At 51.9% G+C, this 22,530-nt stretch overlaps 1 protein-coding gene and 1 long non-coding RNA gene across 16 annotated transcripts in view; one reads left to right on the top strand and one right to left on the bottom strand.

Moving 5' to 3' along the window:
* Positions 1-22,530, bottom strand: part of PLEKHA6 (pleckstrin homology domain containing A6) — a 137,734-nt gene that overhangs the window by 42,689 nt on the left and 72,515 nt on the right. For all 15 annotated transcript variants that reach the window (XR_004627349.1, XM_019798554.2, XM_019798544.2 and 12 more), the window contains 2 exons: positions 1,326-1,406; positions 321-435 (listed from right to left, as the gene is read on the bottom strand). Coding sequence is in view for 14 of the 15 variants with exons in the window: in XM_019798554.2 (XP_019654113.2) it covers positions 321-435; positions 1,326-1,406 (196 nt within the window). In the remaining variant the exon portion in view is untranslated. The remainder of the gene's footprint in view (positions 1-320; positions 436-1,325; positions 1,407-22,530) is intronic.
* LOC109489465 lies at positions 10,868-22,099 on the top strand. Its single transcript, XR_002142479.2, has 5 exons — positions 10,868-11,143; positions 11,245-11,380; positions 13,421-13,525; positions 18,818-18,940; positions 21,904-22,099. It is a non-coding gene; the product is annotated as an uncharacterized LOC109489465 (long non-coding RNA).

A 22,530-nucleotide genomic window follows, 5' to 3' on the forward strand; every position in this document is an offset into this window, starting at 1 on the left:
GGAGACACTGGTTGTCACAGGGCGGGGTCTACTGGCATCTGATGGGTAAAGGCAGGGCCACTGCTCTCACCCTACAGTGGAAGGACAGTCCCACACCACAAAGAACTATCTGGCCCCAAATGCTAATAGTGCCGAGGTCGAGAACCCCTGGTCTAGGGATCGGTCTTCTACAAGGTGCTGGTCTGACCCCTCCTCCCTTCCCACTCTCCACTCCTCTTGTATCACCTCGCCTGTTCTGTGGAGCCTGTGGAGACAGCCGGACAGGCTCATGTACTTCCTAGGATCCCTGCCCAACAGCTGGCCTCGGGGGCTAGACTTACCCGGACGCTGGGCCGCTCTGGGGGGACCTCAGACACCATGTTGTGGTTGGGTACGTCACTGTTGGTGATAGCCGGTTGTTTCCCACCTGCTTTATTGGACATGTCCAAGGCCGATCTGATTTCACATTGACCAAAAGAGAAGAAAGAGACTAGTCAAAACCCAGGAAGAATGGAAAGGCCCCATCCATCTTCCCCACCCCGCCACCCACGGAGGTCACCTCAGCTGCTCCCTCTGCTCTTCTAAGACCATATGCCAGTAATCTTGGACATTTTCCTCTTTCTTTCCTGTAAATTTATTTTAAAAACCTAGACCTTNTAGCCGGTTGTTTCCCACCTGCTTTATTGGACATGTCCAAGGCCGATCTGATTTCACATTGACCAAAAGAGAAGAAAGAGACTAGTCAAAAACCCAGGAAGAATGGAAAGGCCCCATCCATCTTCCCCACCCCGCCACCCACGGAGGTCACCTCAGCTGCTCCCTCTGCTCTTCTAAGACCACATGCCAGTAATCTTGGACATTTTCCTCTTTCTTTCCTGTAAATTTATTTTAAAAACCTAGACCTTAGGACTCTGGAACTCCTTTTCCTTCTAATTGAAAAGACACAATGGCTCAGTAGACTATGGGAGCCATTTAATTATCTGGGTTTTTTTTCCTTTTCGTGCACTGAGCCAAGATCCACAGTGAGAGGAATTTGCATTTGGCTCTGAGGGTTCTATCAGCTTCCCTCAGCGCTTCCCTTAAAGGCCCCTGGGTGAGAGGCCCACCTCAGACCTGTCTCACTCCTCCAGTGCAATCTTTTGGCGGCACCGGCCTGAGATCTGGGGAGATGCTGGGAAGAGTGGGTGAGGGCATCCAGCCGGACGGCCCCCAGAAGCTTCCATTCCTCAGGACTGGGGTGAAAGACTCTAAGTCCCTCTGCTCGCCACCCCCTCCCTTCCCCTTCTCAACTGCAAAGTGTGGGGGGAGCGGTGGAAAGGTCAAGCAGCCAGCGGGGACAGACGTACGTTTTCAAGTTAAATTTTTTGTTTTCTTCTGGGACCTGGCCAGTCACTGGGTGTAGAAATGTATTCCGTCTTTCATTGTGGCTGTGGAGGCAAAGAACAGACAGACAGAAGTTGTGATAAAGATGGAGACAGAGCCAAGGATGGGTGGGCCCTGGGTAGTGACAGGGAGGGGTGACCATGTAGGAGAGGGTCCTTCTGCCCTCTGTGCGGTCCAGGAGAGGCAGGATGGAGGGCTGGGCTGTAGAAAGAGCAGCTGCAGCCAGGTAGGGGGTGGGGAGACACCTTTCACTGTCAGTCCGAACTACTTAACAGCGATTCCCTGGGAATAAGCCCCACTTAACCCCTTCAGTGGTGACCCTGGGCGTGTACGTGGGTGGGGGCGGGGGCCTCCAACAGCCAAGGCTCCCTGTGTGGCAGGTTCTCTCCCAGGAACAGCTCCTGCCAGTGCTCCACATAAAAATTGCTCACTCATTATTTGCTGAAGGAATTCTCTTGTGACCTTGGACTCCTTCCTCTCCTGTTTTACGTACCATCTCTTTCTTTAAGTGAAACCAGAGGTCCAGAAACTCCATTCCTGAGCTTGACCTGGGACCCACTCACACTCCGGAGCCCGGGGTTTCTGCGTCTAAGGGGCTGGGATGTAGCTGAGACGTCAGGGGCTGTCAGGCATTGAGGTTAGTGTCGGCTCAACGGTCAGATCTCATTAAGGGCTGCTGTGGCCTGCGAGCGGGGTGGGGCGCGGGGAGGACAGCCTGCCAGGGAGTAGGGTCTGTGCAGAGGCAGACGGGGAGCAGAGCCACGGTCGCTCCTTTGGGAAGGCCTGCTTGGCTCTCTGGCTGGCTGAATGTCAGGCTAGTTTCCTGGTGACTTTGGGGGGAGACAGGGGAGGAAGGGTAAGAGATAGAACTTGGAGGGGGGCTGGTGCCGTGGGTCTAAGCCGAAAATGGCAGCCACCTGTGATGGATTCGCAAGCAGGGGACCACTTGGCAAGAATATTATAGACGTCAAGCATCCAGCCAGTGGGGGGGCTAGGTGAGACTTAAGGTCCTCCTCACCCATCCCTCTTGAGAGAGATACTGTGAGAGCCCAGGACAGGCTCAGTCCACCCCAAGAAGCAGGCATCTGGACAGAGCCTGCTGAGGCCGCGCCAGGCTTGGGGGTCCTAACACCGGGCCACTTGAGCAGCCCTACCGCAGACAGCCAGGGTTGCTCGGCAAGTGGCAGATCACCCGGCACCCAAGGACAGAGAGCGTCGCTTGGTCCCTTTAGTCCCATGAGCGAGGTCACCTTTAGTTGCCCCCCTTCAATAGTCTAGGAATCCCAGCCCCTGGGCTGTCTGTTGAAGCTAATGATAATATCAAAGGGTGTTTTTTCAGCTTCCAAACCAGCCATGTTGAGATGGAATCCAAAGGCCTGTGGCAGATAGAAGCCCAGCGGGCAGTGGCCACAGTCTATATGGAAATCTGGGTTTAGCAGCTTGGGCTTGCTGGCCAGGGCCCTAGATCCGGCCTGGGTTCTAACTCCAACACATTGCTCACCTGCTCCCCCACTTGCCAAACTTTATTCCCTCCTCCCTCCAACAGGGATGCTCTCCTCAACTGCGGGGGATCTTTGCAAGGAAGGGTAGCTGTTTCCAGTCACCCCCCATCCCTGGCTTTCCCCCATGAGGAGGGGGGTGAGCAGTCTGTGAAAATAAGGTCCTCGAGGTGCCAAAATCTCTGCCTTTTCCCAGTGGCACAGAGCGCCTGCTCCCCACCTCCCACATCCACCGCCCCCCCCCGTCCCCTTTTGCTCTACATGTTCCCTGTGCTAACTGCTGGAACCTTCCCCGCAGGCACTGGTATAGACAGACAGACAGACACGCACACACACAGAAGCACACACACAGCCTGCTGTCAGCAGGCACAGGTCTCTCAAGGTGCAGCGAATCTCTCCCTGCCCCAGACGCTCCTACCCAGCAACCCCTACAAATGACGTCCTGTCTCCATCCCGGCGCTACCAATTTCAAAATAGCTTCCCCTTCACAAGCACTGCAATGCAGCAGCCATTGACCTAACTCCTCTTCCTTCTCCAGGTCAGGTCTGGCAGGGCCCTCACTCTGAAGCCCCCTGACCCGATGAGCTGCCAGTCAGCCTGCCGCCTGAACTCGGCTCACAGTCTGCAGAAGCAATGCCTACCTGACCCGGCGATCAGCCCGAAACTTCAACATCCTTTTGGCAGCTCTGTTCCCTGTTCGGCAGCCTCAGAGGACCTGCCAGCCACCCTGCTCTCACCATCCCTCTGAGAAGTAAGTCCTCCGTTCCCCGGGGCTGAGCTCAGGGTGCGCGGCAGGCGCTGCTGGCTCCCCCTCCTCCAGGCTCCGGTGCTAGGGGAGGGGGAGGGGCTCTCCCCAGGGGTGGTAGGGGGTGCCCAGGTGCCCCGGGGGGGCCTGTGGCTTCCTAGCATCCAGCCCGAAGGCTGCCGCCCGAGTGCTGGAGGCAGAATAAGGGAGCGGGGATGGTATCCTCCCAGTTCAGGTCCCCGAGGAGAAAACGCTGAAACAGAGGCAGGCGTGCCTGGAGCAGGTGTGCAACTTCCAGGTAGTCGGACCTCACTGAGCTAAGGACACAGAGTAGCGGGGCGGGCGGAGCAGTGTGGGGCTGCGTTCCCATCTGCACGGCACACACTCGTGCCAGCCCGACCTGCAGGAAGGCAGTCTTCCCTGGCTCCCGACCCCCAGCCCAGAACACAGGCCCCTAGGCTGAAATCCACGTGCTTCTCAGAGACCCTTCCGATCCCGTGGGCACAAGGGTTAAATGAGGCTCCAGATTCGTGCCGCCGCCTAGAAGCTGAGATTAACTTTCCCCATGCCTCCTAGCCGGCCCAGACTTCTGCGCAGACGGGGTGCCGGGAACCGGGCTTCTGTGCGGCGTCCCCCAGCACGCTCCCTTAGGACACAGCCCCAGCTGGCAGGCCCTCCGCCGGGGGTCCAGCTGAGGGGCACGTGGAGCCCATGAGCCTGGGAGCCAGAGCTGGTGGCAAGGTCCTGGCTTCTTTGCTGGGGTGAACTTGAACGACAGTGTCCTCCCGAAGCTTGTGAGGAACAGGGCAGCAAACAGGACTCGGAGGGGGTCACCATGTGTTTACTTCTGAGAATCTTCCCAGATGCCATATGATAAATCCCAGCTGGCGACTGGCAGACCTGCTCAGGGCCGAGGAGGTCTGCATCGCTGTGAAGTTCCCGGAGCTCTCCGGTGGCCGAAGACGGTCAGATCTCCCCTTTTCCGAATGCCCACTATGTCTTAGGGCCCTTGGACGACAAGGGCCTTCTGAAGGTCATCTCTTCCATCCCCCTGCCTCCAGGCCAGCTCACTCTGCAATCAGACTCATTAATGAGTCTCAGCCCTGGCTGAGCTAATCAAGGGTTCTGACAAGGGAGGTTCCAGACCCACTGTTACCTTCTGCGGCCGAGATGGGCTTTTTGGATATTAAATTGCAGTCCCTCCGGCTTTCTGTATCATTCCATTTCTCCCTTCAGATGACAGAATGCTCTCTGACCAACGTGGTTTGTTAGAGCAGCCCCAAACAGTCTGCTGTCATCATAGGCTGTTGTTATGTCACAACAGACACTGAAAGGGAAGGGCTAATCTAATTTTTTGGATTGAGGTCAGAACCCAGTCAGAGAACAGTGCAATCAGTGAATGGCAAAGCAAATGGACAACATTATTACTTAACCCGTGATGGGTCAAGCTGGTCGGTTGTAGCTGGGCTCAGCAGCTGCTGATACTTAAGTAACAAATCCTAAATCCAAACAGTTGATACATTCGACCATTTCGTGGTACTTTTGCAAATGGTGACAAGAGATTTCAGTGGCCAGATGCTACCTCTCCCCGTCCCAGTCCAATTACTTGAGCCCTGCTCTGGTTATGGGGCTCTGGGCCCTCCCCCGATGCCAGCTTGAGGTCTCTGCTTGTGCGCAGTAGGTGTCTAATAAATATTTGTTGAATCAAGTTGTGAATGAATGAACAAACAAAAGAAACTCTCCATGCTCTGACTTAATTTTTAGCCACCTGCGTTTGGAGTTTGACACTATTACCAAGAGCTTCCCTGTCTTTGCTCTCTCTTAAAATTAATTACTTCCTCTCCATGAGAGAGGCTCTGTTTCTGCCCCCTCGCCCCCTCACTCAGCTCCCCTGCCTGGCTCCCCCTTGAATATATAGCTTGGCTTTGATCCATCTTCATTAGGAGGGGAAGAAAATTAAGCTCATCTGCACAGGAGGGGAGGGGCGGGGGTGCACTGGGAAAATGAGTTTTCTTCCTCTAGAAGGCAAAAATATCCCCTTTCTCTTCAAGCTGAGCTCAGGGGCCTCCCACAGGCTTTGCTTAAGTTGTAAGTTAAATTACTTATCCAGTGCCCAGTGAAGCTAGCACAAGGGGGGAGGGAAGGCTCAGGGGTTTCCCCTGCTTGGTGAGCTCTCGGAAACCCTCAGGATTCAGGCACACAGAATGCCTGGCTGGGTTTCTTTTCCTTCGCCACTAAACTGCATGGAATGACAGGCTTTCGTTTTAGGTTAGACATCAGGAAGAACTTACCAGGTGCACAATAGTTAAAAAGGAAAACGAGGTTAGGTAACTAGTTTTTTTGTCTCTTCTTTCCTTTTTTTGGAGGGGGGTGTCAAAGGCCTCCATTTCTCAGGGACAAATGGTTACGAATTCATCTCCAAAGGACCTCCTGAATTCCACCCAAAGAGGGGAGCACCTCAAGCAGTAAGGGAGATTTTGTGATGGAGCAGGGACGTCCTTAAACTCCTGGGTCGCCTACTAGGTGGTCACAATATCTGCTGGATCTATGAAGGTGGCCCCAATGGCAGTGCCATCAGGGAAAAGAGAATTTGGCAAGACCAGGCTTTCAGTCCAAAACCCAGCATGAATTAGCAGTGTGACCTGACTTCTTTGGTTCTTCATTTTCTCGTGTACAAATGTGGTACCTTCTAATTCTATGAAATAATAGCTATAAACTTTCTTTTTCTTTTTCTTTTTTTTTTTAGATTTTATTTATTTATTGGACAGAGAGAGAGAGCACAAGCAGGGGGAGCGGCAGGCAGAGGGAGAAGCAGGCTCCCCACTGAGCAAGGAGCCCGATGCGGGACTCGATTCCAGGACCTGGGATCATGACCTGAGATGAAGGCAGACTCCTAACCGACTAAGCTACCCAGGTGCCCCTACCTGTAAACTTTCAAAACGTGCTATGTTTTATGCATAAGAGATAATGGCTATGGCTATTTTGTTTAAAAAAAAAAATCAAGAAATATGCCAGGTGCCAGAGCTAGAAAACGAAAACCACACCACGTCAGGACTAAGAAGGCAAGTGTATGGGGCAGGGGCTGCGCGTACAGGGGGCTGGCATTCCCGAAGTGCCAGCACCTGTACATGACGAAGAACAGAGGCCAATCCTCTCCACTTTGCAAGCATCCATCTCTCCATCTACTTAAAGCTTTCCTCCTTCCCGAGACACTCGCAGCCTGTAGGTCCTAGCAACAGCCTCACCACAGAGATAACCAAGGGCTGATTTGTCCCCAAACACACTCCCCAAGAATCAGCCTCTTTCTGGAGGACTCCCTGGCACAACGACACTGTCAAAAGCAGCAAATTCAAAACAAAACAAAACACAAAAGCAGCAAATTCAGCCTGAGTCTTCACGACCCCTGTGCAGGCACACGCACACACACAACTGCACACGCATGCACACATACGCACACCCAGGCTGGACACCCAGAGCTCCCACCATGATCAATATTGAACAACTAGAAAAATACGCCCAATTCTTTCCACCCTCTGGGCCCCTCCTGGTTATCACCCAACACCAAGCTGCTTCATTTCCATAGCTCCTGAGAATCTGCTGACAAAGAATTAGCCCGGCGAGCCTTCCCCATCCTGAGAGCGCTCTGGCTCCTGGCATCACAGCTCATTACAGGGAGAAACGACACGGGGTGAGCGGGAAGGAGGGCTGCCCGTGGCCCATCCCTCCCACTTCCTTCTTTTCCCAGCTAGCAGATTCCCAGCGAGACTGTCCGCACTCCAGGGACCGCTGCTGCTGACGGAGGAGGAGGGGAAGGTAGGAGAGGTTTGGCTCCTGCTCCCCACCTCCCCCTCTGGATCTCATCATTATTTTCAAGGAGCTTTATCGGCTCCAGCATTCTGTCCCAATGAGAACCAGCCCGGCTTCCATTTCCAACAGTGCTGGTGTGCCTGATTCCAGAAGTGCTCCTGGTCAATCCCAGGGAAAAATTCACCGCCCTCTTCTCCCCACCAAAGTCCTTCTGTCCTCCTGCCTATTGCTGCCACCCAGAGAAGAAACCAAAGGAGGTCAGGTCCTGGTGGCGCTTCTCAGTTACCTGCAGGTGGGAAGGAGCCCCTCCACACGGTGTTGTCTCTTTTCCCTGTGCTGGCTACAGAGCAAAGTGCCAGCTGTGTGGGCTCTGGGGGCCCAGCTGCCAGCCTGACATCTGCACCACTTCTCTCTTCTTCTCTCCGCCCTTGCACTCTCCCACCTCCCATGCCACAGTAATTCCCCAAACGTCAAGAATAGGGTGTCCTCCCCCAAGCAAGCTTGGGCCTAAAATGCTAGGCCACTGGGCTGAGTGTCCAGGAGGTAAGACTTGTGCTGCCCTCTTTTCTGCCTAACTCTGCCTGTCCTCACGACCCCCAGCCCCACCCCAAAGGGCCCAAAGTCATTTTCCTTACCTACTATGGCCAGTCATGGAATGCCGGGGGACGTTTCCCCAGAGCTCGGACCCTCAGACCCTCGGCCCCTACCTCAGATAGAAAGCTCAATAGCCAAGGGATGGAAATCACAAATCCGGGGGTCAGAGCCGGGTCTCCTCCCTTCCCTGCTGTGTCCTTCCTTGGTCTCTCACTGTATCGTTGCCTAGCCCCTGCCCTGGGCCTGGAAAGCAGCCCCAGACAGCAGGGCGAGCAGGCGGTCTACTCGTTAGTCTGGCTCACGGTTCATAGTGTGTGTGTGTATGTGGGGGGGCTAAGGGGTGGTGAGTATCACTCCGGGCAACTTCACCGGGACTCTTCATGCTGATCTCGTACCCCAGCTTGGATTATCTTGTCTTCAAACTATTTTACTTTCTGGAATTCCATTTGCCTTCTGAAACATGAAGATAACCAGGACAGGTATTGGGCATAACCATGCCAGTTATTAAAATGTTGAAATTCTTCCTTATTAGTCAGTGAAGAGCTGCTGTACCAAGGCTCTCGAGGACCCTCGTCCCCACCTCCCTCATGGACATCCAGACATACCACAGGGCCCTCCTGGAGGCCAGGCCTGTGCCCCTTCTGGTTGATGAATGTCATTCCTGGCACGGCCAGGCCTTAACCGTCAGAGCAGCAGTGGCCCTTACAAGTGTTAAGAACTGTGATTCTGGGGCCCAGAAGTCGTCACGGGCCAGAAGAGAGGCACTCTCGCCCCTCACACCCTGACCCAACTAGGAGAATCGGGGCAACCCGGCTCCCTGGGGCGCCTTGCCTTCCTTGCCCTCAGGCTTTGGATTTGTTGCCTGCTGAGGGGAAGGAAAGGAAGGAAGGGCTAAATTCCTGGCTCTACCTTTTCCTCCTCTCCTCCCCTGAGTGGCCGCAGCTAAGCTGATGAGAGCAGGGGGAAGGCCCCCCATCTCCTCCCTTGGTCTCCCAGTGCCCTTCCGACAGTCAGCAAGGGTCCCAAGAGGTAAAGGGACCAGGCAATAATTAATTACCCCTCCTCCAGCTCTGAGCTGAATCCCAAACTTCTACCCGTCAGAAGCTGAGGCGGCCCAGCTGTCTGCTTCCAGGCCTCTGCAAGGTCATTGGAACCAGCTCTCCTCATTCCTAGCTCAGCAGATTTGGTTCTGGTGTCCCACAGAGAGCAGTCTCACTCCACCCCAGCCCAGCCCACCCCAGGGAAAGAATTTTACAAAGTAAGTGCTCAGAGAGCAATGCAGGCAGGCTGGTGTCCCTCCTTCCACGCCCTTGGAAGCTACAAACGCCTTCTCAGTCCCCAGTCCAGCAGTCCGCCAGGGTCAAGTTGTTCCGCACCTCAGCTCCCTCGTTTTAACAATGAAACCATGGGCGTAAGTATGCCTTACGCAGTAGACAGCACGGATGAACAAAGGGGTGTGGAGCAAAGGGACGAAATGAAGCTCCCTTGGTCTGGTCCTCACACTGGGAGGAAGGCAAGGCCCATTTCGGAGTCAGGGAAGCTGAGGTCCGTAGCCCCAAAACAGCAACAGGAGAGAGAAGACAAAGTTCCTGCCATTTGTCCAACCTGAGTTCCTTGTCCCCAGGAAAGAAGAGGGAAAGAGATGCAGGATTCCGAGGACAGACCCACCGGGCTGGCTGTGAGAACACGGGGATGAACGCCACAAACCCTCTCACTCGTAAGCCCGTGGGCGACACGTCTGGGGAGCCATAAACGTTAGTCTGACAACAGCTGTCTCGGTGCAGAGCTGTGGAAGGGCTGCTCACTGCCCGGGCCTTCTCTGTTGCTCTGCCCGGGCCCACACCTGACACACAGTAGGAGCAGAGGGGCTGTATGATGGGGGGGTTGCAGACAGGCCCACGGTCCCCCCGCGGTGGAAGGAGCGGACATATGCCATTCTGCTTTGGGATATCGGACTGTGAGTGAGAGAGGTGGGAGGGCTCAGCTTCAAATCCCTCTTGCGGGGGGGATGTGAAGGCAGGTTCCATCTGCTCTGTGGCCCCTCCTCTCCCTCCCCCTCCCAACCGGAGTTGGCCGGCCACCTCTGATAAGAGTCTAGGAAGCCGGGGCCTTGTCTGGGGAAGAGGAGAGCGATAAATCAATGCAAGCAGAAGAGCACGAAGCGTGGACAACTGCTTCTGGGGGAAGGAGCCTCCCTACCTCAGGGAGTCCCATGAGCGAGGGGGGCAAAAGCAGGTGGGATGGCAGCAAAGCTCTCAGCATTGCCCCTCGCCTGCCCCAGCTGGGGCATGTCAGACAGGACAGTCACAGCACATCCCACCGCCGTGGAACAGTTTCGGGGACGACGTGGGGTTACAGGTTCTGCAAGCCGCTTTCCAGTTCTAATAGTTTTTGATTCTCTGAAACATTTATTTCCAACCCAGTTTGTCTGTCCACCAGCTGATATAAGCTCAGGGTCCTCAGAGGATACAGGTGCCCTTCTAGCCCTCAGCTCAACCAAGAAGGGAATCCATGGCCACCAATAACAGAGTTAAAACTTCTAAATCAAATGATACATTTCAAAGTTCCCTCAAAATTAATTTGGATAATCCACCATTTTTAAATCATTGGCATCAAGACTCCCCTCCAAGGTTTGACAATATTGTTACTGACAGCCCTGTTCGGGGGCAGGCTTGGGGAGACACTGGGGGGAAGGTTACATAGCAGCCCCAGCTGATGAGAAGAGGAGAGGTGGCAAAGGGGGAAGAATGTTCCTCCCCTCCCTTCCTTTTCCTTCTTGTATTGGCCAACTTCGGGCAGAGGCTGGGGGAGCAGAGGAAAGAGCTGTGCTCAGGGTCTGCAGTGTCCTCTGGTCTAGAGCCGGAAAGGCTGGCACTCAGGGAAAAGCTAGAAGGACTGGCACAGGGACAGCGGGCGGGCATGGGCGTCTTCCCTCCCCTGCACCCCCCCCACCCCCACCCTACCACCCAGACCTGGAGCCTGTGGTGATCTCAGGGAAACAGTGCGTCCCTAAGCAAACACCACATGAAGCAGGTGCCAGCGTGCATTCATTAATCGCCCAGGCTGAGAGAAGGGTGGAAGGCCTCCGAGGAAGGGGAGAGGCACTCCCAACCCTAGACCCCAGCCTCGATCCCAGGTAAGGGAAAGAGGAGGCCTGTGGAGGAAAGGGAAGAGGGAGACAGGAAGGAGGGAATCAGGTAAGGGACACTGCTGTCCCCACCCCTGTCCCCTTGCCAGGCGATAGCCCTGAAGGAAGGAAGACTAGGCAGGACATTGCAACAAGGAGGAACAGAACGCTTTGGGAAGAGGAGTGGAGAGAAGGCAAGGGAGAAGGATGCCGTGCTGGTCCCAGCCAGGACAGGAGCCAGTCTGGGTAAGTGACGCCTGAGTAACAGGTGAGTCCGCCTACACCTGTTGGGGCATGTGAGTAAGGACGCTGCCCTTGTAACTCCTGGCTGGGCCTGGGGGTAGTACAACCTACATAATTCACAGGGCCCTGTGCAAAATACAGATGTGCGGCCCCTTGTTCAAAAATTAAGAATGTCAGGGTGGTGACAGCAGAGGCCTAAAGCAAGCCCTTCTGAGCGTGTGGGGCACCAGCGCGGGGTGCGTGCCCTGCCCGGGAGGGCCGGTTGGTCAGGGCTGCTTCGCTCGTGGTGTGCGCACAGAAGGGGGCCAGTGCCCATTCGTGGCTCCCTCTCTCAGTACAGGGCAGCACCCAACAAGTGGCCCGCTCCTCCCATTTCTACTTCCCCTCTTTCTTGGCTCACATGCCCAGAAACTTGGCTGCTTTTGCTCTGGCCCTGCTGGGTCCGGGGCTGGCCCCTCCCCTGTGTTGTGCCTGGTTTCTGTTTGCCTGTGGGCAGCCCAGCCAGAGACAGCGCCCGCTGAAAGCCGCCAGGGGGTTGGGATTGCCTTATCTCTCAAATCTGCCTCCAAGACGGGCACAGGGAGCTCTCTGTTCCTACCCAACAGATCCCTCCAGGGCCACCTACTGTCATCGTTATGTCATCGAACATTTTCCCCTCCCAAGAAAGAGGCAGGGGACAAAAGCGCTCCAGGCCAAGTGGGGGTCAACATTTCTGCTTTGGAGATAGATCAGGCTTTCGTTTCTTGTGACATGTGCATGTGTGAGTACATACACACACACACACACCCGCACACACACACACCATCAGCTGAAGAGAGTCCCTCTGCCCCCTCCAACAAAACTCAGGAACTCTGGTGCCCATTCCCCACGTGAGTCTGTCTTGTCAGGAGGTGATGGGTCAAAGAGCACACTAATGTTTTGGAGGCTGAGGGAAGGAGGAAGTTGAGAGAAAGGGAGCGAGACACACCTGAACGCAAAAGACTAGTCCTCTTTCTCTGGATTTGTCTGGCTCCCAAATGACAAACTTTGTCTTCTTAACGACTTCAGAGCCGCCCCCCACCCTCCCACTGCCAACTCTCTGCACCGCCTCCCATCGGTTCCGTCCTCCCTCGCACCTCTCCGCACCTGACTCTCAGTAAAAGGAATGAAAGGCTAACCCTAACCCCAGCCTTGCGGGCTGGGCCCTCTCCGCCTTCCCTCCTGCCCGGTCCTGGGGAATCGGCCCCCAAGAGGCACCTGGCGCTTCTGCCCAGAGCTCCAGAGCCCCTCTCTGGAGACAATGGCTCAGAGAGGGAGGAAGAGCTTTGCATGCAGGGTGGCCCACACAAAACCATTGTCTTGCAGCAGGACAGACAATGGTTTGTATCTCCAGCTTCTGTGCCAAGCAGTTCACCCCCTTAGACTAAAACAGCCCTCTGAGTTTCCTTCTAATAAGCAGCATGATCCAAAATCTGGCCCCGAGCTGAGAATTTGTATCCGGTAGTAACAAAAGCCCGCTCTAGCTGCTGGAATGGGTGTATCGAATGTTCCCTTACCTGTTCCAGAACCACCCAGACAGTCGGCAGACAGATAACCACTCACTCACCGGCTCCTCTCCGCCGGATCCTCTGCAAGCGCTCCTGCCCTGACTCCTTTCACACTCAGGAATAGGGGAAAGGTTTCCTTTAATACTTACCAGGTCCCTGGTGGGTAGCAATCATTAACAGTCACACGGGCGGGCGGACTGGCCTTAACCCCTTCGGCGCTGGGCTGCCTCCGGCTGGCTGATGGACAGCCCTGCCCCTCTTCCCAGCCCTGGGCAAAGTGGCAACTCCCACCGTGATGCCATCCACCTGAGTAATGCCGGCCTCCCATGTGGAGAGCGAGAGCCCTCTAGTCCCACCCCGGCTGCCCCGCCTGATTGGAGCTCGCTCACAACCTGAGGCGCTCGGCTCTGGCATGGTGCCCAATTGGATGAGCCCACATTATGAAATATTTGCCTAGCAGACCAATAGAGGAGCCGGGATCTGGGGGAGGGGATGATATTTTTATTTATTCCTGCAGGAGGGAGAACAGACAAAGGTGATCCTAGCATCCCTAGCCCTGGGACCGGAAGCGGCGGGAAGGTGCTTTCAGGTGAACGCGCGCACCTCCAGCTTCTCTGTCCAGGTAACAGGGCACAATCCTTGACGGCTTCTGGGCATTTCAGCTCTTGGCTGTCCAGCTAGAGTGTTTCTTTGCCTTCATCATTCCCTGCCTTGCTCAGGAGTGTGGAGGGTAGAACCCGGAATTGGAATAGAAACCAAGAAAGGAAACACCTTGACAGGCAAAGCGTTGCTTGTATCTACATAAAGGAAGACAGCCACAGGTGGTCTTCTTTCTATGTCAGAGTTGCAGAAATGAGTTTTTTGTTTTTTGGGGGTTTTTTTTGCATCTTTAGAAGATGCAGATGAGAGGTGGGCAGGACCGAGTAGAGACAAATCCCCTCTTTATCCCTTTAAAAATAGGCTTCTGATTTGGGGAAATCTAAATCCAGCATGAAAGTATCTACATGTAGGACACATGCAAATCTATGCAGATATGTGCAAATAAGCAGCTCCAGGCTTTTCGGAGGAAGTCCTTGCCAGGATTTTTCTAGTTTTTCTAGAGCAAGAAACCAGGTAGTCTCAAAACCTTCTGATGCTTACCAGAGCATCTTACTAGAACATAAAGATATCAGTAGAGAGAACATAAAGAAGTCAACCAACATATTTATTGAACATTTACTACAGGGAAGGCCTTTAAGTAGAGTCTATTAGGGTTTTAAAAACGATCGTAAATCTGTAGGATACACAGGAGAACGCAAGTGCCCTCCCCCTGCACACCCACCATTAGTACCCCCTTCTCTTTTCAGGTCCCAGTGGGTGAGCTGGCTGCTCCGCCCTCTTGCCAGCCTGGGTCTAGTAGCTGACACCTCCTCCTTATCCCCCGGGTTCCTGTTTGTCTATCAGTAGCCACCACCGTGGCTCAGGACCCTGGCTTAAACCAGCCCGGGGGCCTTATCTTATCTCCCGGGCTGCCTTCCCAGTGGCCTGATGGCTGGTTGGCCCTAGTCTCTTAAAGGGGCTGCATTCCCACTTAGTCCAACCGCAAGAATACCTCCAGACATCTAGGAGAGCACTGCCTGTGGAGGGTCAGATTCACCACACCACCCCCTCCCCACGCACCCTTTCACAGCCACATCTGGCTGCACGGCTGCTCCTGGAATGACTTGACTTAAAACAGGGAAAGATGCTGATGCTGTTACACGCCGCTTTAAATGCTTATCATATCATGCAAATGCCCAGCACCTCTGTATTTCCAGGCTCCTGCTCTGTTAAATGGAGTTTTTTAAAAAGGGGGGAGGGGCATACAAAGTCAACACAGAAAAATCAGTTGTACCTCTCTATACCAACAGCAAACAATGAAAATAAAAATTTTAAAAACACTACTTACGATAGCATTAAAAACATGAAATGTTAAGGAATAAATAAATTTGACAAAAGATGTGCAAGACCTATATGCTAAAAATTATAAGACACTGCTGAAAGACGTAAAATAAAATATAAATATGAGGAGATATATACTGTTTGCTTGGATCAGAAGACTCCATATTGCTAAGATTATCAATTCTCGCATATTTTTCTATAGATTCAACACAATCCTTATAAGTTCTTTGTAAACATTGGCAAGCTGATTCTAAAATTCATAGGGAAATGCGAGGGGCCTCTAATAACTAAAAAACTTTCAAAAAGAAGTACAAAGTTAGGGGTGTCTGGCCGGCTTGGTAGAGCATGTGACTCTTTGACCTTGGGGGTTGTGAGTTCAAGCACCACGTTGGGTGTAGAGATCACTTAAATGTAAAATCTTTTTTTAAAAAAAGTACAAAGTTAGGAGTCTTAGACTCTCTGACTTCAAGACTTAGTATAAATCTATAGTAACCAAGATAATGTGGTATTGACATAAAGATACATGTATAGATAAATGGAACAGAACAGAGAATCAAGGAAAAAACCTAGGCATATATGGCCATTTGATTTGCCAAAACAGTAGAAAGGCAATTCAATGAGGGAATGACAACCTTCTTAATACATGTTGCTGGAAAAAGCAGAGATCCATATACCAAACACAAAACAAAACCAAAACAAGCCCCCTGGCCCAACCATAAAAAATTAACTCAAAATGGACCAAGATCTAAATATAAGAGCCACAACGATAAGATTTCTAGAAGAAAACATAGGAGAAAAGCCTTCACGATCTTCAGCTTGGCAAATTTCTTCAGACAAAAAATTCACCAACTTTAAAGAAATGATCAATAAATTGGACTTCACTAAAATAACAAACCGCTCTTCAAAAGATGCTGTGACAAAAAGGAAATGGTGAGCCATAAACTGAGGGGGAATATTTGCGAAACATGTAACTGATGTAAGATTTTTATCTAGGATGTATAAAGAACTTTTACGACTAAATATGAAGGCGGCAAGCAACACAATAAAAAAATATACGAGCAGAAGATTTAAGCAGACACTCCACCAAAGAAGATATACAATGTCAAATAAAGTACATGAAAAGATGCTCAACATCCCTAGTCATTAGGGAAATGCAAACTGAATCCACAATGAAATAACACTACACACACCCACTAGAATGGCTAAAATTAAGACTAATCATACCAAGTGTTGACAAGAATGTAGGTGAATTGGAACACGTCCACTGCTGGTGAGGATGGAAATGGTATATCCACTTTGGAAAAGTTTAGCAGTTTTTTAAAAAGTTAAACATACAATTATCATACAATCCATTGCTTCCTACGTATTTACCCAAAAGAAATGAAAGCATATGTCCACACAAAGACTTGTTCACAAATGTTCATAGCAGCTTGTTTCTAAGAGCCCCAAACTAAAAAAAAACAACCAAAAAACCAAAAACACACACACACACAAAACCAACACTGAATGTGCACGAACAGGTGAATACAATATGCGTGTCACATCCATACGCTGGGATAAGACTTGGCAACAGAAAGCAATGAATTATTGATACACACAACGACACAGATGCATCTCAAAATAATTATGCTGAGTGAAAGAAGCCAGACCCCTCAAATAAAAAATGTATACTGTATGATTCCATTATGGGAAATTTAAAAATGTGAGCTAACCTACAGTGATAGCAAATCAGAGGTGGTGGGGAGGGGGCCGAGGGAGGGATTTCGAGAGGCAGGAAGAAACCAGGGGGAGATGCGCACAGGCGCATTATCTTAATTGTGCTTGTCGTTTCACAAAACACATCAAATTTTATCCTTTAAATAGATGATGCAGTTTACCTTATGTTAATTATACCTCAATAAAGTAGAAAAACTTCCATATGAAATATTAAAGCAAAACAAAACAACCCAACAGTTACTCCTGGGTCTACCCGTTCTGTTTACATGGTGATGGAATATGCCAAGTGCGGGGGGGAGAGGCAGGCGCCCCAGCTTTGCTAGGGACCTGCTTTAGTCTGACAGAAAGGCTGGTTCAAGGCAGGGAGGGGCACAGGCCCTGAATCAGCCTGCACACCTCTCATGGCGTTAGGTCACATAATGTGGGAGAGAGAAAAAAAAGAATAAAAGAATAACGTGGCAAATCTGAATACGGACTTTAGAAAAATAAAGGATTATTTGTCTTATGACAGAAGGGAAAATATTATGGATAACACTTGACGATTCTCATCATTATCTCACTTGGTTCTTTTATGGTCCCATGAGGTAGGCAGAAAAATATCACCACCTCCCAATTTAACAAAAACCCTGAAGTTCAAGGAGGTCAAGAGTCTTGGCCAAGATAACCCACCTGCCGTATGGGAGGGAAGGCTAGACCCTGGTGCGCTCTCTTAACCTCAGTCCATAGCTCGCGCTTGTTGCCGGGAGACCTGTCCGCAGTGGGGCTGACACCCCACCTGTGTCCCTCCGCCCTGGCTCAGCTGCCAGAGCGTGGAACGTGGACCAGTGTCGGGTACTCACCCTGCCCTGGGTGCCTGCTCTTGGACAGTGGCCAGTTACAGACCCGGGAGGGGCTCCCGGGATGGATGAAAACAGGAGCAGATACACGGTCAGAAGAGGCTCAACTAAAGGGAACCATGCAGTGTTAAGAGAAAGGAGACTGGTAGAGATGAGAGGATCCAAGGATCTAATTAGATCACACGTTTGATGAGAAGGGGGAAGGGAACAACTGAACACCACTCCCAAGGCAGGAAGTCTGGTGGGTGTGGAAGCAGCTGGAAGCTGTTAGAGGGCTCCAGGCCAGCAACCCGGCTGGGCTCCAGGCCTCTGTACCCCTCCTCTCCCTCCTCTTCTCTCTGTGCCCCACCCTCCCTCCTCCACCACTGTGGCCAGGGCACAAGAGCAGTGGCTGGCTAGGAGCCCCACCTCTCTCTCTGCCCCTTGTTCTGAGGACAGGATGATGGGATGGAGAAATCGACCCTGGAGGGCAAGGGGGCACGAAATGTAAGGGGCATCCAAAAACTCAGTGATCGAGATTGATACTATTTTATTCATGGAATATTTTTCAAAATAAAAATGCAAAAAAAAAAAAATCCATGATAAGTGACACGTTTTAAATAGAAACCAGATCGGTATTATGGAATTTCTCCATTGTCTGGGCAGTAGGCTATTGATCCTGTCTTTACTTAAAACTGTTGATATTGTGTTCTTGATGAAATTGGGACACTAATTTTGATTTTTTAAAAAAATATTGCTCTTGATAATTGAGTGTTTTGGCACCCCTTCAATGCTGCACCAAGAGGGGCCTTCCATCCCTCACCTTAGTCATCCCTGCTCCCAGATGAGGCTCGGGGGGCCTGGGAGGGAGCTACAAAGACTGGACAAGGCCCAGAAAGGGCTAGGGAGGGTCCCTGCACTTGTCAAAAAACCTCAAGGCATGAATCACAAAAACAACACCAACCCACCAAATAAAAACACACACAAAACAACAACAACAACAACAACAACAACAGCTGAGGAATTCTTCTAGATTAGAGGGGAGAAAAGAGACACGGTCCTGGATTTGGATTCTAATGACTTTATAGGATGACTGGTAAAATGTAAATGTGGACTGTATATTCGATACTAGTCCTGCATCAATGGTAAGTTCCCTAAATCTGTTCACTTATACTGTGGTTATGCAAGAGAATATCCTTGTTTTTAAAAAGAAGAAAAAAAAAAGATGATGCAGAAAGAAGGGCCTGAGGGTAACAGCTGCCTGAGAGCTGCACAAAGTCCCTGTGCCTCGTGCTCCAGCCTGGCTCTCCTCTGATTCCGGGCAGTCCCAAGAGGGAACAGTAGGAAATGGGGTTGGCAAAAAGTCCTGTCCAAAAGATTGGGTATTGGAGGACTGGCTGGACATTTTCCTCCCAAAACAAGAAATAATTTTGAATTCCCAAATCACTCCTCGCCCTCCCCAGGAAGACTTGACAACTGGCAGAGAAAAGAAAAGGAAATTAACACCTACCCAAGCACGGTCTCTGCTGCACTTCCCAGGATAGGCCCTGCGATCCTGCCTATGGAGGAGCGACCTGAGAGGTCAGGTAAGTAGCCTGAAGTTACAGGCTTAGGAAGTAGGAGAGCTGGGATTACAGCCCAGGACACAGTCCAAAGCTGGCTCTCTTCCCACTTCATGTGAGTTGTGCAACTTGAAATTCCCTTCTCATGCATCATCCTACAAACTAATCCTTCAGTTTATTTTTACTGAGTTGAATCTGCATTGGTCTTGAGATTTTTGGCTCTGGAGTCAGACTGCCCCAGTTCCAATCCTGGCTCCACTAGGGACTGACTGAGTGGTTCTGGGCAAGTAACTCAACCTCTCTGTGCTTTCATTACCCCCATCTGTGAAGGGGGATAATACACGCACCTACGTCGTAGGCTTGTCATAGCATTAAATAAGATTAAACAAGCAGAGAATTTAAGAGAGGTTGGCGCCGAGTAAACGATCAGGAAATGCCAGTAGTCATTCTTATCTGTGCCTCTGCCTTGGACTATTCATTCATAGGAAGCAATGGCCTAATTGTGACGATAAAGAAAGCCCCTCAGCATGTTGCTACATAAGAATGGATGCTTAATAATCGCTCCTAGAGAAGTTTCTCGTCAAGATGGCACTTGGCGATTCCTAAATCTAGCCTGTGATGCCTTTAAGCCACTACGCACCTCAGACCAAGTGATCATCTGCAGTGGCCACCTGTCCCCCTATCCTTAGAGGACAGAAAAACCAACAGCTGAGAATCTCAAATGGGAGGGAGGTCTGCCCCTAGCATACTTTGAACTGGGAGATGGATGTTTTTTTCCTGGGTCCCATCACACTGGGAAGTTGAAAAGCAAGTCAATTCCAGGGACTACATCACTGGGCAGGAGTTCACAGAGAAGACCCAAGTTCTAGTGCTTACACTGTACCCATCCAGCGATATAACGCAGGCGAGTGCTTGCCCCTTGGAGCGCACTGGACAGGAGACGGGGAATCACCTGGCCGGGAGAGGGAATGAGAGGGACGAGAAAGGCCACGGACACCTGAGAGCTTCAGGTTGTTCGAGAAAGCCCCTCTCTCAGGCTAATTGCCCATCAGGAGCCCTGTCCCCATCGCAGAAGTTTGGGTTCAGCTAGGGAGGACCCACAGCACAAGAAGGAACATAGACCAACAGATTATTCATCGAAGGTGCTAAAGAGAGGCAGGCCAACGGCAGGGTGGCCAAAGGTCAAGCCCCAGTCAGGTTTAGCCAAGATAGTCCTTCTGTGACAAAGGCAGGGCTGGAATAGGGCAATTTTCTAACTATTAACAGACCCTCAAGAAGCCCCAAGGCACACACAGGTGTGAGGGTGAGGGTGAAGCACAGCAGGCGGCGAGAGGAGTCCGTCTCAAGGACAGGGCTGCAGAATTCCGTGGCAGCAGGGGAGTGAGGCCAGGGGAGTGTGTTGGTGCTCGGGGATCTGGGACAGAGTGGGCTCTTGTGGGCCCTGGAGCTTACACAGTTGGAGGGGTCCTCATCAAGCGAAAGACTACAAATACAAATTAGACAGGGTCTTAGAAGGGCCTGCAACTGAACCGCACAGCCACGGTAAGCTGGCCCCACACCTGTCCGCATCTCTGGCACACACTCCCTCACCTGTGCTTGTCTGAGCCTTACTGCCCCTGCCTCAGCACGGTCTCGCCTTCCCTTCACACTGTGCTTTGCCTGACCCGATTTTTTTCCTGGCAGAGAGCGCAAATTAGTGCCCCCATACCTTGGAGTTACATTCCTCCCCACCTCTGCGCGATAGGTATTTGGATTTTGCGCCAGGTCCCAACCCCTCCTCCAGTGCGCATGCCATCACCACCAGGGACGGAGTCCCTCCCCACCCCGCCAGCCCCACCTTCCCCCAAGGGCGTTGCAGGGGCCCTCCAAGCTGCCAGAAGGGGTGAAACCACAGCTCTGCCTGCCTCCTGGCCCCTTGCATTCCAGCCCTGCGCCCAGAGTTTGACCTTCTCTGCGGCTGGCTGCAGATGTGTTCTGTGTTACAGAAATAGCCCAGCTCCTGGGCCCCTGCAGGCCCTCCCTCTGCTCCACTCAGAGACACCCCCACCTCCCAGGCTCCAGGGGAGTCAGGCAAGATCAGAGGGAAGTGCTCCGTTCTCCACTCCCCTCCCACATGCCCCTCACAGAGCAAAGCCAAGTGGGGCCTGCCTCCCCCTGCTCCTTCCAGCCCCAAGACTTCTGTTCCATGTCTGCCATTACAGCAGATGGAGGGGGGGAGAGGTTTGGCAAAGGAAGGCATGAAGGAGGGCATAAAGAAAAAGGGATGTAGCACCATGAAAAGAGTATACGATTTGACCCCCGTACAGTTTGTCTCTTCTCTGAGGTTCCTTGGGATAAAGGGCAGCAGCCAGCCAGAAATGGTTCCAAATCCCCTACACCCTAGCCCAAATTCCCATTCTCTCATGCAAGAGGATGATTTCATAGTCACTGATTCAATCCTAACCTGAACAAGATGGTGGGCATCGGTCCTCCTCGTGAGCCCGAGATGGAATGAAGGACAATGGATTCAATTACGTTATGAATAACTGAGTTTAGAAACAGTAATGGGCTTTCCAGCTGTGAGGCTTTTAGATGGTGACGCCCTAGAGTCTGATGGAGCAATAAAATCTTTTATAAATGACTTTACTAAAAAGATAGAGTTTTACCTATGGGTGAGGTGGGGGCCTGACCGGCCTTCTAGGTTCAGGTTCTGTACCTTTTCCACTCACAGAGAATGGCGGTGACACCACAGCCACGCCCTGGGTTCCTCTGGTCATAGTGCTGGCCTACCAACTGGGTACCTACCAGTCCCCATGATCAGGCAGGAAAAGAGCCAAACAAGAGAGGCCGGGGATGTGTAAAGTCTTCAAGCCAAACTCCTCTAGGCTGGGAGGCCCAAGAAGGGCTAAGGTGTACTAGAGTACCTACCCTTTCTAGAAACTGCCCCTACCCCAACACCCACATAGCTACAGTGGTAACAGCATGTTCCTAAATACACTTCCTTACAGGGGTAACCACCTGGTCTCAGCCCAACCAAAACTCTCCCCAGGGATGGGAACTGGGACTGAGAGAGAAAAGAGATGAGTCCTTCTCCAGGTGGCCTGTACACCAGGGAGCTGCTGGAGGCCGTCTTTTGCACCCGTAGGCGGACCGTGGAGCTGAGCAGCGTCTCTGCAGTGAGAGGAACGAGGAAAGCCCGCACAGGCAGAGGAACAAAACAACACTGTGCTGTGGCACACAGCTCCTTGGTTCTAGTTTGTTCTTGCGATACAGACATTTCTCTGATCCTTACAATAAAATCCCCTTTGGGGCTTAAGCTGCCGTGAGTAGTTTCAGTAGCACATAGTCAGAAGTCCTAATTGATACCAGAAAGAGGGACAAGATGACTTCTGGAGGACCCAATGTCTCATCAACTCTGCGCACGTGGTTGGTATGAGGAGAAAAGGAAGGTAAGCAGAGGCAGAAGGAAAGGGATTGGGATCCTTGCCCAAGGGCAGCAGTAAACCAGGCCAGGCTGGGGATCAGGCCATCAGAGAGGGCAAGGATGAGGGTAGGGGTCAGAGAAAACACGAAAGTTTGCTATTAATCAGCTTAGAAAAACCTTCTGGGATGTTTAGGAGGGAATCAGCAGCCAC

The sequence above is a fragment of the Ailuropoda melanoleuca genome, chromosome 8 (genome assembly GCF_002007445.2).
Source record: "Ailuropoda melanoleuca isolate Jingjing chromosome 8, ASM200744v2, whole genome shotgun sequence".
NCBI lineage: Eukaryota > Metazoa > Chordata > Mammalia > Carnivora > Ursidae > Ailuropoda > Ailuropoda melanoleuca.